This window comes from Scyliorhinus torazame, chromosome 21 (genome assembly GCF_047496885.1).
Source record: "Scyliorhinus torazame isolate Kashiwa2021f chromosome 21, sScyTor2.1, whole genome shotgun sequence".
Taxonomy (NCBI): domain Eukaryota; kingdom Metazoa; phylum Chordata; class Chondrichthyes; order Carcharhiniformes; family Scyliorhinidae; genus Scyliorhinus; species Scyliorhinus torazame.
The window spans coordinates 60,763,137-60,775,221 of record NC_092727.1 but is presented as its reverse complement, the minus strand read 5'-3'; the positions used below and the strand labels follow the sequence as shown (position 1 = coordinate 60,775,221).

Genomic DNA, 12,085 nt, shown 5'->3' with positions numbered 1-12,085 from the left:
TTGAACTTATCTCGGTTGGTGGAGCAAATGAAGGCTGAGTTCCGGAGGTGGGATGTGCTCCCACTGACACTAGTGGGGAGAGTGCAGACGGTTAAAATGACAGATTCCTGTTCGTCTTCCAGTGTCTCCACATGTTCATTCCGCGGTCTTTTTTCAAGAAGGTTAATAAAATGATTGTGGGATTTGTGTGGGCGGGAAGGTCCCCGCGGGTGAAGAGGGTGATGCTCGAGAGGAACTGAGGGGAAGGGGGGCTGGCGCTGCCAAACATTAGTAATTACTACTGGGCGGCCAACATAGCTATGAAAAGGAAGTGGATGGTGGGGGTGTGGTCGGTTTGGGGGCGAATGGAGGCCGCTTCGTGCAAGGGCACCAGTTTGGCAGCCATGGTTACGGCGCCCCTGCCGCTCCCGCCGGCACAGTACTCCACCAGCCCCATGGTGGCGACTTTGCAAATCTGGGGCCAATGGAGAAGGCACTTGGGGGGAGTAGGAGCATTGGTTTGGTCCCCAATTTGCGACAATCACCGGTTTGCCACGGGGAATATGGACGGTGGGTTCCGAGCATGGCAGAGGGCGGGGATTGAGAGGATGGGGGATTTGTTCTTGGAAGGGAGCTTCCCGAGCATGAGGGCATTAGAGGAGAAATTTGGGCTGGCGAGAGGGAATGAGTTCAGGTACCTGCAGGTGCGGGACTTTCTACGCAGACAGATTCCGTCCTTCCCACGCCTGCCACTGAGGGGGATCCAGGACAGGGTGGTGTCCAGTGGATGGGTGGGGGAGGGGAGGGTCTCGGATATATACAAAGAACTTTTGGGAGCAGAGGAGTCACAGGCCGAGGAGCTGAAGCTTAAGCGGGAAGAGGAGCTCGGGGGCGAGATGGAAGAGGGCTTATGGGCAGAGGCGTTGAGTCGGGTAAACGTGACCGCAACATGCGCCAGGCTCAGCCTGATTCAATTCGTCCACCAGGCCCCATGACGGTGGTCCGGATGAGTAAATTTTTCGGATTTTAGGGCCAGCGAACCATGTCCACATGTTTGGGCATGTCCAAAACTCAGGGGGTACTGGCATGGGTTTGCGGATGTTATGTCCCGGGTACTGAAAACAGAGGTGGCTATTTTGGGGGTTTCGGAGGACCCGGGAGTCCAGGAGGAGAGAGAGGCTGACGTTTTGGCCTTTGCTTCCCTGGTAGCCTGGCGACGAATTCTGTTGGCATGGAGGGACTCAAAATCTCCGAAGTCGGATGCCTGGCTACTGGATATGGCGAGCTTTCTCGGTCTGGAGAAAATTAAGTTCGCTTTAAGAGGGTCACTATCAGGGTTCGCCCGGAGGTGGCAACCATTTATCGACAACTTCACGGAAAATTAATCGTCAGCAAAAAAAAACATTTCATGTCTTAAAACACGCGTGGTTGTTAACTTTATTATATGTACCAAGTTGGGAATTATTTAACTAGATGGTCTCTATCATACAGAGGATCCAGTATTTATAGTTGTGTAAAATTGAATGTATGGATTGCATCTATATCAAAGCTTATAACTTGAAAACAACAGATCAGAGAGCCCACAGATACAACAATTTTACATTAATAACTGGGAGACTAGTTATAGAGTTAGCCATAGATTAGAATTATTGAGATGAAAATAATAGAAAAAAATCAGCATGACTTCGGAAGAGGAAGATTTTCCTCGACTTTTTATCAAACGTGTAAATACCATCTGACAGAAAAGTACCAATGAGCACATCAGCAGTGCAGCTGACAGCAAAGGATGCAAAGTACCAGTGGCCAATGTAATAGATTGTATAAGGTCTCCTAATCTCCTCTAAAAAGCTCATTTTTTTCATAAGTGTCAGCAGTACCTTGCATCAGCAATTTCATCCTCTTCATCTTCATCCAGATTATGAAGATCAGACTTTTCAGAGTTCACATCATCAATTTTGTTTTGAGGGCAGCAAACGTACTCGGTGCCATGAAACTTGTCAATAGCACAAGGACGCAACATTCCATAGGTGTGGAGAATCATAGACTCAGCAGCACAAGCCTGAAACATAACAGCAGGAACACATTCATACTTCAGGCTGAAGGACCAACAGCTAAAGAAAATAACATTTGTCCGACTAGATAATGAGGCACTGATCAGTAATTGCACAGCAATATTGAGCATGTGCATAGTTACAGAGCCAAGTAATGGTCTTGCCAGTGATTTTAATCCCGCTTTAAAGGAGTGGACACTCCTTAACAGTGTGAGTCATTGTTTGGATTGCACCACAACCATAACCTGGAAGGTCTTGCCGACAATAAAAACAGAAAATACTGGATAAACTCAGCAGTCTGGCAGTATCTGTAGAGAGAGAAACAGAGTTAATGTTACAAGTCCATATGACTTCTTCAGAACAGGTGGAGTAGAAATGTAATAGATTGTACAGTTGGAGCGGGGTGGGGATGGGATGGGGGTAGTGGGACAGATCAGAAAGTCAGGGATAGGTCAGAGCGAGGAAGATATTGACAAAGTTGTCATGGACACAAAAGAAAGGGAGTGTCAATGGCAGCATTAAGGACTAAAGAAGTGCTGATAGTGACATAAAGGTAAGATAGCAGAATGTATTAATAGGAGAACAAAGGTCAGTACTGTAAGGTTTATCCAGGAAGACTTCTTGATGCAATATGCAGAAAGTCCAACTAGGGAAGGGGCAGTACTGGACCTGGTATTGGGGAATGAGCCTGGACAGGTGGTTGAGGTTTCAGTAGGAGAACATTTTGGGAGTAGTGATCACAATTCCGTAAGTTTTAGGGTACCTTTGGATGGGGATGAGGGTAACCCTCAGGTTAAGATGCTAAACTGGGGAAAAGCAAATTACGATAACATAAGACAGGAATTGAAGAATTTGGATTGGTGCGGCTGTTGGATAGTAAATCAACATCGGATACGTGGGAGTCTTTCAAGCACCAGTTGATTAGGATTCAGGAAAGTCACGTTCCTGAGAGAACGAAGGATAAGTATGGAAAGTTGAGGGAGCCTTGGATAACGGGGGATATTGTGAATCTCATCAAAAAGAAAAAGGAGGTTTATGTACGGTCTTGAAGGGTGGGGACAGTCGAAACCCTTGAGGAGTATAAAGAAAGTAGGAAGGTACTTAAATGGGACATTAGGAGGGCTAAAAGGGGTCATGAAAAGTCCTTTGCATGTAGGATTAACGTGAATCCCAAAGCTTTTTATTCATATGTAAAAAGCGAGAGAGTGGCTAGGGAAAGGATTGGTCCACTTAAGGACAGTGGGGGGAATCTATGTGTTGAGCCAGAGGAAACGGGCGAGGTACTAAATGAGGACTTTGCATCAGTGTTCACCAAAGAAAAGGACTTTGTGGAAGATGATTCTTGGGTAGGGTGTGTGGACAGTCTGGATCATGTTGACATCGAAAAGGAGGTGGTATTGGGTCTTTTAAAAGACATTCGAGGTAGATCAGTCTCCAGGGCCGGATGGGATTTACCCCAGAATACAGAGGGAAGCCAGGGAGGAAATTGTTAGGGCCTTAACTGACATATTTGTACCCTCATTGGCTACTGGTGAGATCCCAAAGGGCTGGAGAATAGCTAATGTGGTACCGCTATTGAAGAAAGGTAGCAGGGATAATCCAGAAAACTACAGGCACCCGGTGAGCCTCACATCGGTAGTAGGCAAATTATTGTAGTGAATTCTCAGGGACAGGATTTACACCTATTTGGAAACAAATTGACTCATTAGCGATAGACAGCATGGTTTTGTGAACGGGAGGTTGTGTCTCACTAACTTGATCGAGTTGTTTGAGGTGACAAAGTTGATTAATGAGGGGAGGGCGGTGGATACTGTTTACATGGAATTCAGTAAAGCCTTTGACAAGGTGCCTCATGGCAGACTGGTACAAAAAGTGAAGTCATGCGGGATCAGAGGTGAGGTGGTAAGATGGATTCAGAACTGGCTCGGTCACAGAAGGCAAAGGGTAGCAGCAGAAGGGTGTTTTTATGAATGGAAGGCTGTGACTAGTGGAGTTCCACAGGGATCTCTGCTTGGGCCTTTGTTGTTTGCAGTATACAGGAAAATGTAGCTTGGCTGATTAGTAAGTTCGCGTATGACACCAAGGTTGGTGGAGTGGCAGATAGTGATGGGGATTGTCAGAGGATACAGCAGACAATAGATAGGTCGGAGACTTGGGCAGAGAAATGGCAAACTGAGTTTAATCCAGACACATGCGGGAATGCATTTTGGCAGATCGAACATAGAGGGAAAATATATCGTTAATGGCAAAACTCTCAGGGATATAGAAAGTCAGAGAGATCTGGGCTTGCAGGTCCACAGATCTTTGAAAGTGGCAACACAAGTGGACAAGGTAGTTAAAAAAGCATACGGAATGCTTGCCTTCATTGGAAGGGGCATCGAGTATAAAAACTGGCACGTCATGCTATAGTTGTATAGAACCTTGGTACGGAATTTTGCCAGAAGGATGTGGGGGCTTTGGAGAGGGTTCAGAGGCGGTTTACCAGGATGTTGCCTGGTCTGGGGGGTGTTAGCTATGCGGAGAGGCTGAATAGACTCGGACTGTTTTCATTGGATCGACGGAGGTTGAGGGGTGACCTGATAGAGGTCTGCAAGATTATGAGGGTATGGACAGAGTGAATGGTCAGGCACCCTTTCCCAGGCAGAAGGGATTGGTCACGAGGGGGCATAGGTTTAAAGTCTGTGGGGCAAAGTTTAGAGGAGATGTGTGAGGCAGGTTTTTTTTTTTTTTTACTTTTTTTTTTTATACATAGAGGGTGGTGAGTGCCTGGAACGTGTTGCAGGATAGGTTACGGAAGCATATACATCAACAGCGTTCAAAAGGCATCTCGTCAAATACATGGATAGGATGGGCCACGGGTGGTATCATGACCGGTGCAGGCTTGGAGGGCCAAAGGGCCTGTTCATGTGCTGTATTGTTCTTTGCTCTTATTGTTCTTTGTACTTGGTGCAAACTGAAGACCAAATTACATGACGGCAGGGGGTGGAGGGGGTTTGTGTTGGGACAAGCCAAGTTAACAAAAGGTTGGATGGCTGCACAACATGGGAGCCAGCCCAAAAATGATTTAAAAGGACCCGCTGTCACTGTGGGAGATAGCAGGAGAGGCTATGATGAGAAAGTGGTTTCTGGTGGATGCTTTCTCCAACCAGTCTCCCTGCCATAAGGTCTTTAGCGGTTACTCCTTGGCATGAAGGGTTTAATCATGTGGGGTAGTGTTGTACTCCTGAGATGGGGGGGGATGGAGAAGTCTTTAAATAAGGGTAGGCTTGATTGGAGTAGACCTGCAGCAATAGCTTGCCTGTTGTCATACCTTCCTAGTGTGGGTTGCTCAGGACTGGGAGCCTGGGGAAATGTGTTGGTAAAAATGCACTTGTGATGATGTGCATGTTTGAGTTGCTACGCTTGGTGTGAGCAGATTGGTACCATATAAGTGTGCAGTATTCTAGAAGTTGAATACGTGGTGGCAAGAACCGAGGTCCTTAGGGTCTTTGCCTGTGATGTCATGAGCTATCAACCAGTTTACTGAAGAAGTTGTCACAGATTTTATGTTATTCTAGTCTTGATGAGGTGCTGACTGTTAGTGAAGATTCTTTCAAGCATGCTGCCTGATTGTGCAGTCCCTGAACATCCAGGGTGATGATCAGTAATCGTCCATACAGACAAACCATCAAAATGTTAACAAAGCAGCAAACATCTGCACTCGCTTCACAAAATTAATGCAGTGCAGGTAATCATTTGGCCCGTCATGTCCATGCTGATGTCTGTGGTAGCCACTCTTCCCACTTCTCCTGCCCTGCACATTCTCCCTTTTCAGATAACAATCAAATTCCCTCTTGGATGCCTGGATTGAATCTGCATCCACCACATTCTCAGGCAGATAATTTCAGATCTTAGCTGCCTGCACAAAATTCACAGGTATATATTGCTTTTCTTTTATAAATGTTTTTAATTTTTTTAATTTAGAGTGCCCAATTATTTTTTTCCAATTAAGGGGCAATTTAGCATGGCCAATCCACCTAACCTGGGTTGTAGGGGTGAAACCCACGCAAACACGGGGAGAACGTGCAAACTCCACACAGAGTGACCAGGGGCCGGGATCAAACCCAGGTCCTCAGCGCAGTGAGGCAGTAGTGCGAACCACTGCGCCACCGTGCCACCCGTGGGTATACACTGCTTCTTGCCTTTTCATTTCGGATTCTTCCACCAATGAGAACATTTTTGCCCCTTTCAGTTCTGTCTAGACTGATTTTGAATACCTCTGATCAAATCTCTGCTCAACCTTCTCTTCCCCGAGGAAAACCAACTTTCAATTGCAGTTCTGACCTTTCTGTGTAATGTAAGTTCCTCATCCTTGCGGCCATTCTGGTGAACCTTTTCTATGCTCTCCCTAATGGCTTACCATCTTCTCAAAGTGCAGCCCCCACTGCTGGTCACAATCGTCCAGCTGGGGCCAAACCAGTGCTCGACACAAAAAGATATTTTACATTTTCATCTCACTCCAGTGTTTACTTACATCACAGCTCTGTACCAGCAAACATTTCATCAGTAGTCCTTTGTTACATTAAGCTGTACTTTCTTCAGTGGATTGATCAATAGTCTCTTTTGCAAGGCGAGACCTCATGGAGTCAAGCTTAGAAGTGGCACCCTGCATAACAAGCATTAACTGTCTCTTGGCGCATTGCATTAACAAAAAAGTCTTGGAACTGCTCTTTTTGTTGCAGCCTTCGAATGCAAAATGCTACATCAGCCACCGTGGAAGTTGGTGCCAACTGACTCGAGTATTAGTTGAATCAATAAAAGTGCTGCCCAATGGAGCCTTCAGCCATACAAATAAGAAAAGCCCCATGCTTGAGCACTGAGCTTCAATTTTAGCCCCCACACCCATGCATGGCAAGAACAACATTAAATATGTGGCAGTTAAAAAACACCAGATTTTTGTCAATCATGTGCAAGGTGCCATTTTAGCAGATATATTTTGGATAGAGTGTGAAGTCTTCACTTAAAGAGGAGATTCAAAAGTCTGCGATTGAGACTGTCGCTATTTTTACTGTTGATATGTGTTCAGTATCCAGTTTAGGCTTTCCCAGGAACACTGGACAAGAGTGCTCCTCCAGATCCTATATGAAACCACTGGACTTCCTTAAGACGGGAGTTTTTCTCTTCCTCTCTGTACTGGGATCGTGCTCAGATCCTCTCTCCCCACTCGGATTTGCTTGTAAAGAACAAAGAAAAGTACAGCACAGGAACAGGCCCTTCAGCCCTCCAAGCCCGCGTCGACAATGCTGCCCATCTAAACTAAAATCTTCTACACTTCCGGGGTCCGTATCCCTCTATTCCCATCCTATTCATGTACTTGTCAAAATGCCCCTTAAACGTCACTATCGTCCCTGCTTCCACCACCTCCTCCAGCAGCGAGTTCCAGGCACCCACTACCCTCTGTGTAAAAAAAGCTTGTCTCGTACCTCTCCTCTTCTTGTCTCAAAAAACTTGTCTCGTACCTCCCTTTCTATAATACAGTGACCAGAACTGTACACAGTATTCCAAGTGTGGCCTTATTAATGTCTTGTACAACTTCAACAAGACGTCCCAACTCCTGATGTCTGACCAATGAAACACAGTGTGCCGAATGCCCTCTTCACCACCCTGTCCACCTGTACTCCTAGAACTTTGTTCTGTAACTCTCCCCAACACTCGACCATTAACTGAGTAGGTCCTGCCCCAATTTGATTGACCAAACTGTATCACCTCACATTTATCTAAATTAAACTCCATCTGGCATTCATCGGCCCATTGGCCCAATTGATCAAGATCTCACTGCAATCCTAGAGAATCTTCTTCACTGTCCACTATGCCACCAATCTTGGTGGCATCTGCAAACTTAGTAACCATGCCTCCTACAATCTCATCCAAATCATTAATATAAGTAACAAATTACAGTGGACCCAACACTGATCCCCGAGGCATACCGCTGCTCACAGGCCTCCAGTTTGAAAACAACCCTCGACACCAACCCTTTGTCTGTCGTCAAACCAATTTTGTATCCAATTGGCTACCTCATCCTGAATCCCGTGAGATTTCACCTTATGCAACAACCTACCACTTGGTACCTTGTCCAAGGCCTTGCTAAAGTCCATGTAGACAACATCGACTGCATTGCCCTTATCTACCTTCTTGGTTACCCCTTCAAAAAACTCAATCAAATTTGTGAGACATGATATTCCATTCACAAAGCCTGACTGACCCTAAGCAAACTTGCCTCTATAAATGCCTGTAGATCCTGTCTCTCAGAATACGTTCTAACAACTTACCCACCACAGACGTGAGGCTCACTGGTCTATAGTTCTTGGCTTTTTCCTACGGCCCTTCTTGAATAAAGTCACGACATCTGCTACCCTCCAATCTGCAAGCACCTCACCTGTGGCTGTCGATGATTCAAATATCTTTGCTCGGGGACCCACAATTTCCCCCCAATTTTTAAAATTGTACCCCAGAGGTGAAGAATAGGGGTCCCAACACAGTCCCTGAAGTAATTGCACTATAAACCTTCCCCCAGTCCAAAAACGTATTCACCACTACTTTGGTTCCTGTCACTCTGCCAATTGTGTATTCATGTTGCTCCTGTTCCTTTTATTCCATGAGCTCCAACTTGGCTCACAAGTCTGTTGTGTGGTACTATATCAAATGCCTTTTGGAAGTCCATGTCACTACATTCAACATGACCCTATCAACCCTCTCTGTTAAGTCATCAAACAATTCCAGCAAATTAGTTCAACGTGATTAGCCTTTCAGAAATTTGTATTCTCCCAGGTGACAAAGTTGTCCCGAATTTTTTAGTGTTTCCCACCACCAAGGATGAACTGATTTGTTTGTAGCTTCTGGGCTCATCTTTTCTGACAAAGCAAGTAACATTTGCAATTCTCCAGTCCTTTGGCACCACCCCGGAGACGAAGTGATGGCCAGCACTTCAGCAATTTCCGCTCTCATTGCCCTCAGTATCGTTGGATATGTATCATCCAGTCCTGGTGCCATTTCAACTTTATATACAGACAGCTTATCCAATACTTATCAATTTTAACTCCTTCAAGTCTCTGAACTTTCTCCTCTTTCACCATGACCAGCATAGCATCTTCTACTTGGTTGAGGAAAAAAAGCAAAGTATTCATTTAATACCTCAGCCATGCCTCTGTCACACTACTATCTGGCTTATATTCAGATAAAGTCATCCTATTCCTCTTGTACTTTTCTGCAATTTCCTTGCAAATTTGTTCCTCTATATTTTTCCACTAGTTGATGGCCTATAAACTGCACCAGGATATGTAATTGTACCTTTTTTGTTCCCTAGCTCTCGCAAAATAGATTGTCCTTGACCCTTACGGAACATCCTGTCTACAGCACAGCAATCTTCTTCTTAATCAATACTGTCAGTCCTCCTCCTCTCCTTCCTTCCCTATCTTTCCTGAACACTTTGTATCCAGCAATATTTAAATCCAAGTTCTGCACCTTCTTTGAACCAGGCCTCCGTTATCACATCATATTTCAATGTGGCTATCTTATTTAACACATTCCGTGCATCCACATGCATATACTGCAAACCTGATTGAGACTTCACCACTTTCCCCTTATGCTGAACCCAACCAATAGCTTATTATTTCCTACTCTAGTGCTATCTGTCTCTCTCAATATTCTGTACACTTTGGTATTCCTCTTTAGTGTTTCCTCCTAGTTCCTATACCTCTGTCAAGTTAAGATTAAACTCCCTAATAACACTACCAAATCACCCTGCATTGAAATCGGTGCCGACTCTGGTTAGGTGCAACCTGTCTGCATGTACAGGTCCCATCTCTCTCCGAAGTAATGCCAGTGATTTGGGACTGTAAATATCAAAAAAGTTTAACTGTTTTCCAACTTCAAAATAAATACACCAGGGTCTGTCTGTTGTTCTTGCCGATGATACGAAAATAGGTGGAAAGGCATGCTGTGATGAGGATATTGTGATTCTGCAACAGGATATAGATAGATTGGATGACTGGGCGAAAACCTGGCAAATGGAGTTTAATGTGGAGGAGGTGTGAGGTTATGCACTTTGGTAGGAAGAATCAAAAGGTAGATTATCTAAATGGAAAGATACTGCAGATGAGTGAAGTAGAGGAATCTAGGTGCTCTCGTGCATGAATCACAAAATGGTAGCAGGTAGGTCCAACAAGTAGTTCAGGAGGCAAATGGCATTTTGGCCTTTATTGCAAAGGGGATTGGAGTTTAAAAATAGGCGTTTTGTTGCAATTGTACAGGGCAATGGTGAGGCCTTACCTGGAATACTGCATATAGTTTTGGTCCCCTTACATAAAAAAGGATAAAGTAATATTGGAGACAGTCCAATTCACCACATTGATTCCTGGGAAAAGAGGGTTGTCCTATCAAGAGAGACTAACTAGTCTGGGTCTGAATTCCTCGGAGTATAGAAGAATGAGAGGTGACCTTTTTCAAACATATAAGATCCTAAGGAGGTTTGACAGGTTAGATGGTGAGATGTTTTCACTAGTGGGAGAGTCCTGAACAAGGGGACATAGCCACAAGGTAAAGGGCCGGTCATTTAAAAGTGAGGTGCGTAGAAATTTCTTCTCACAGAGGTGACGAATCTCTGGAATTCTTTGCCCCCGGAAGGTGCTGGATCATAAGAAGAATATCAAGTGGAGGTGGATCAATATTTGATAGATCGAGGATTAGAGGGCTTTGGGGAAATGGCATAGAAAAGGAGTTGAGGTCGGCATAGATCAGCCATGATCATATTGAATGGCGGGGCAGGCTTGAAGGGCCTGATGGCCTACTCCTGCTTCTATTTCTTGTGTTCTTTCTCGATTCTAATGAACACTCGTCTGATGTATTTTATATAAAACTGAAAGGCTGGAGCTGGAGGCAACTGTCTAAATGGTATGACAAGAATGCTTTCATTCAACGTGGTGGCAATCACGGCTTTGCTTTAATCCAAAAGACTCGACATGCTGAAGAATTTGTCTATAATTGAGGTTGAGTACAGACCGAGCCTAATCCTCTGTCTGACTGTGTAACAAACATTAATTAGTTGTTTTGGTAGTGTGTGTAACATTTCCAACTATCTAATGGGACCATGGCAACACAGCACAAAACTATAATTAGTCAGTTAATTGCTGACCCAAGATAGGCAGGCAGAAAGCAAAAGGACCCAGATTTCAGCTTGTGGAGAACATTAATTACTGAGAGAAATTATCACTTGGCTATTGATTGGTGTAAACAATCCCAAAACAGCACAATAAATAGAATCATGTGACAGATTATCAAAAACAGCATCTGTATATTTACCAGTTTTGTATATATGAGAAACAGACTCCAGAAACCCCACCCATCCCCTGGATATTTATCTCTTACCGCTTTGGCAACAGTCTGCCAGTGCTGATGACTCCGACATTCATCCATTTGCTCTTTGTGGAAGAACCGACATTTTTCTGGAACCAGCAGCACGTCGCTCACAAACTCGCCGACTGCCAGAGACACAAGAGTGAAACTCTACTGTTATTCTCAGAGAGCGTTATAATGACAAGATTTCAAACCCCTGAAGGGGACACTTAAGTGGATTTTGTCAGATTTTTTTTGGTTGGGTGGGGGGGGGGGCTAATTGGAAGACTCTTTCACAGAGCCAGTACAGGTATGATTGGTCAAATAGCTTCCTCCTGAACTGCACGATTCTATCAAACTCAAAGCTTCATTGGCTGGTCAACAAAAAAGAGGTTTCTGCAAAATTTCCAAATAAATCCTGGTTCTAAATTTTGGGTCTCGTGTGGGTTTGAATTAAAATGGACAAATATACATTCTGATTATTTTCAAAATCTTGTTTGAACTAATGTCCTTTTACTGATCATTCTAACTTCAATAAAGTAGGTAATACCGACAGGTATTGGATTTCACTCAGACCGTTACCCTCTCGCCAGTTCCAAATTGAAATCATGCAACTAGTGGCACAATATAAGATTTCCAGGAAGAGAAGTCAAATATTTATTTAGTTTCACAGTAGCAACACAAGT

General features: G+C 44.5%; 1 protein-coding gene across 1 annotated transcript in view; it reads right to left on the bottom strand.

Moving 5' to 3' along the window:
• aplp2 (amyloid beta (A4) precursor-like protein 2) overlaps positions 1-12,085 on the bottom strand; it is a 249,202-nt gene that overhangs the window by 129,382 nt on the left and 107,735 nt on the right. Inside the window, 2 exon segments of the mRNA XM_072486858.1 lie at positions 1,857-2,038; positions 11,433-11,545. Of these exon segments, the coding sequence (XP_072342959.1) occupies positions 1,857-2,038; positions 11,433-11,545 (295 nt within the window).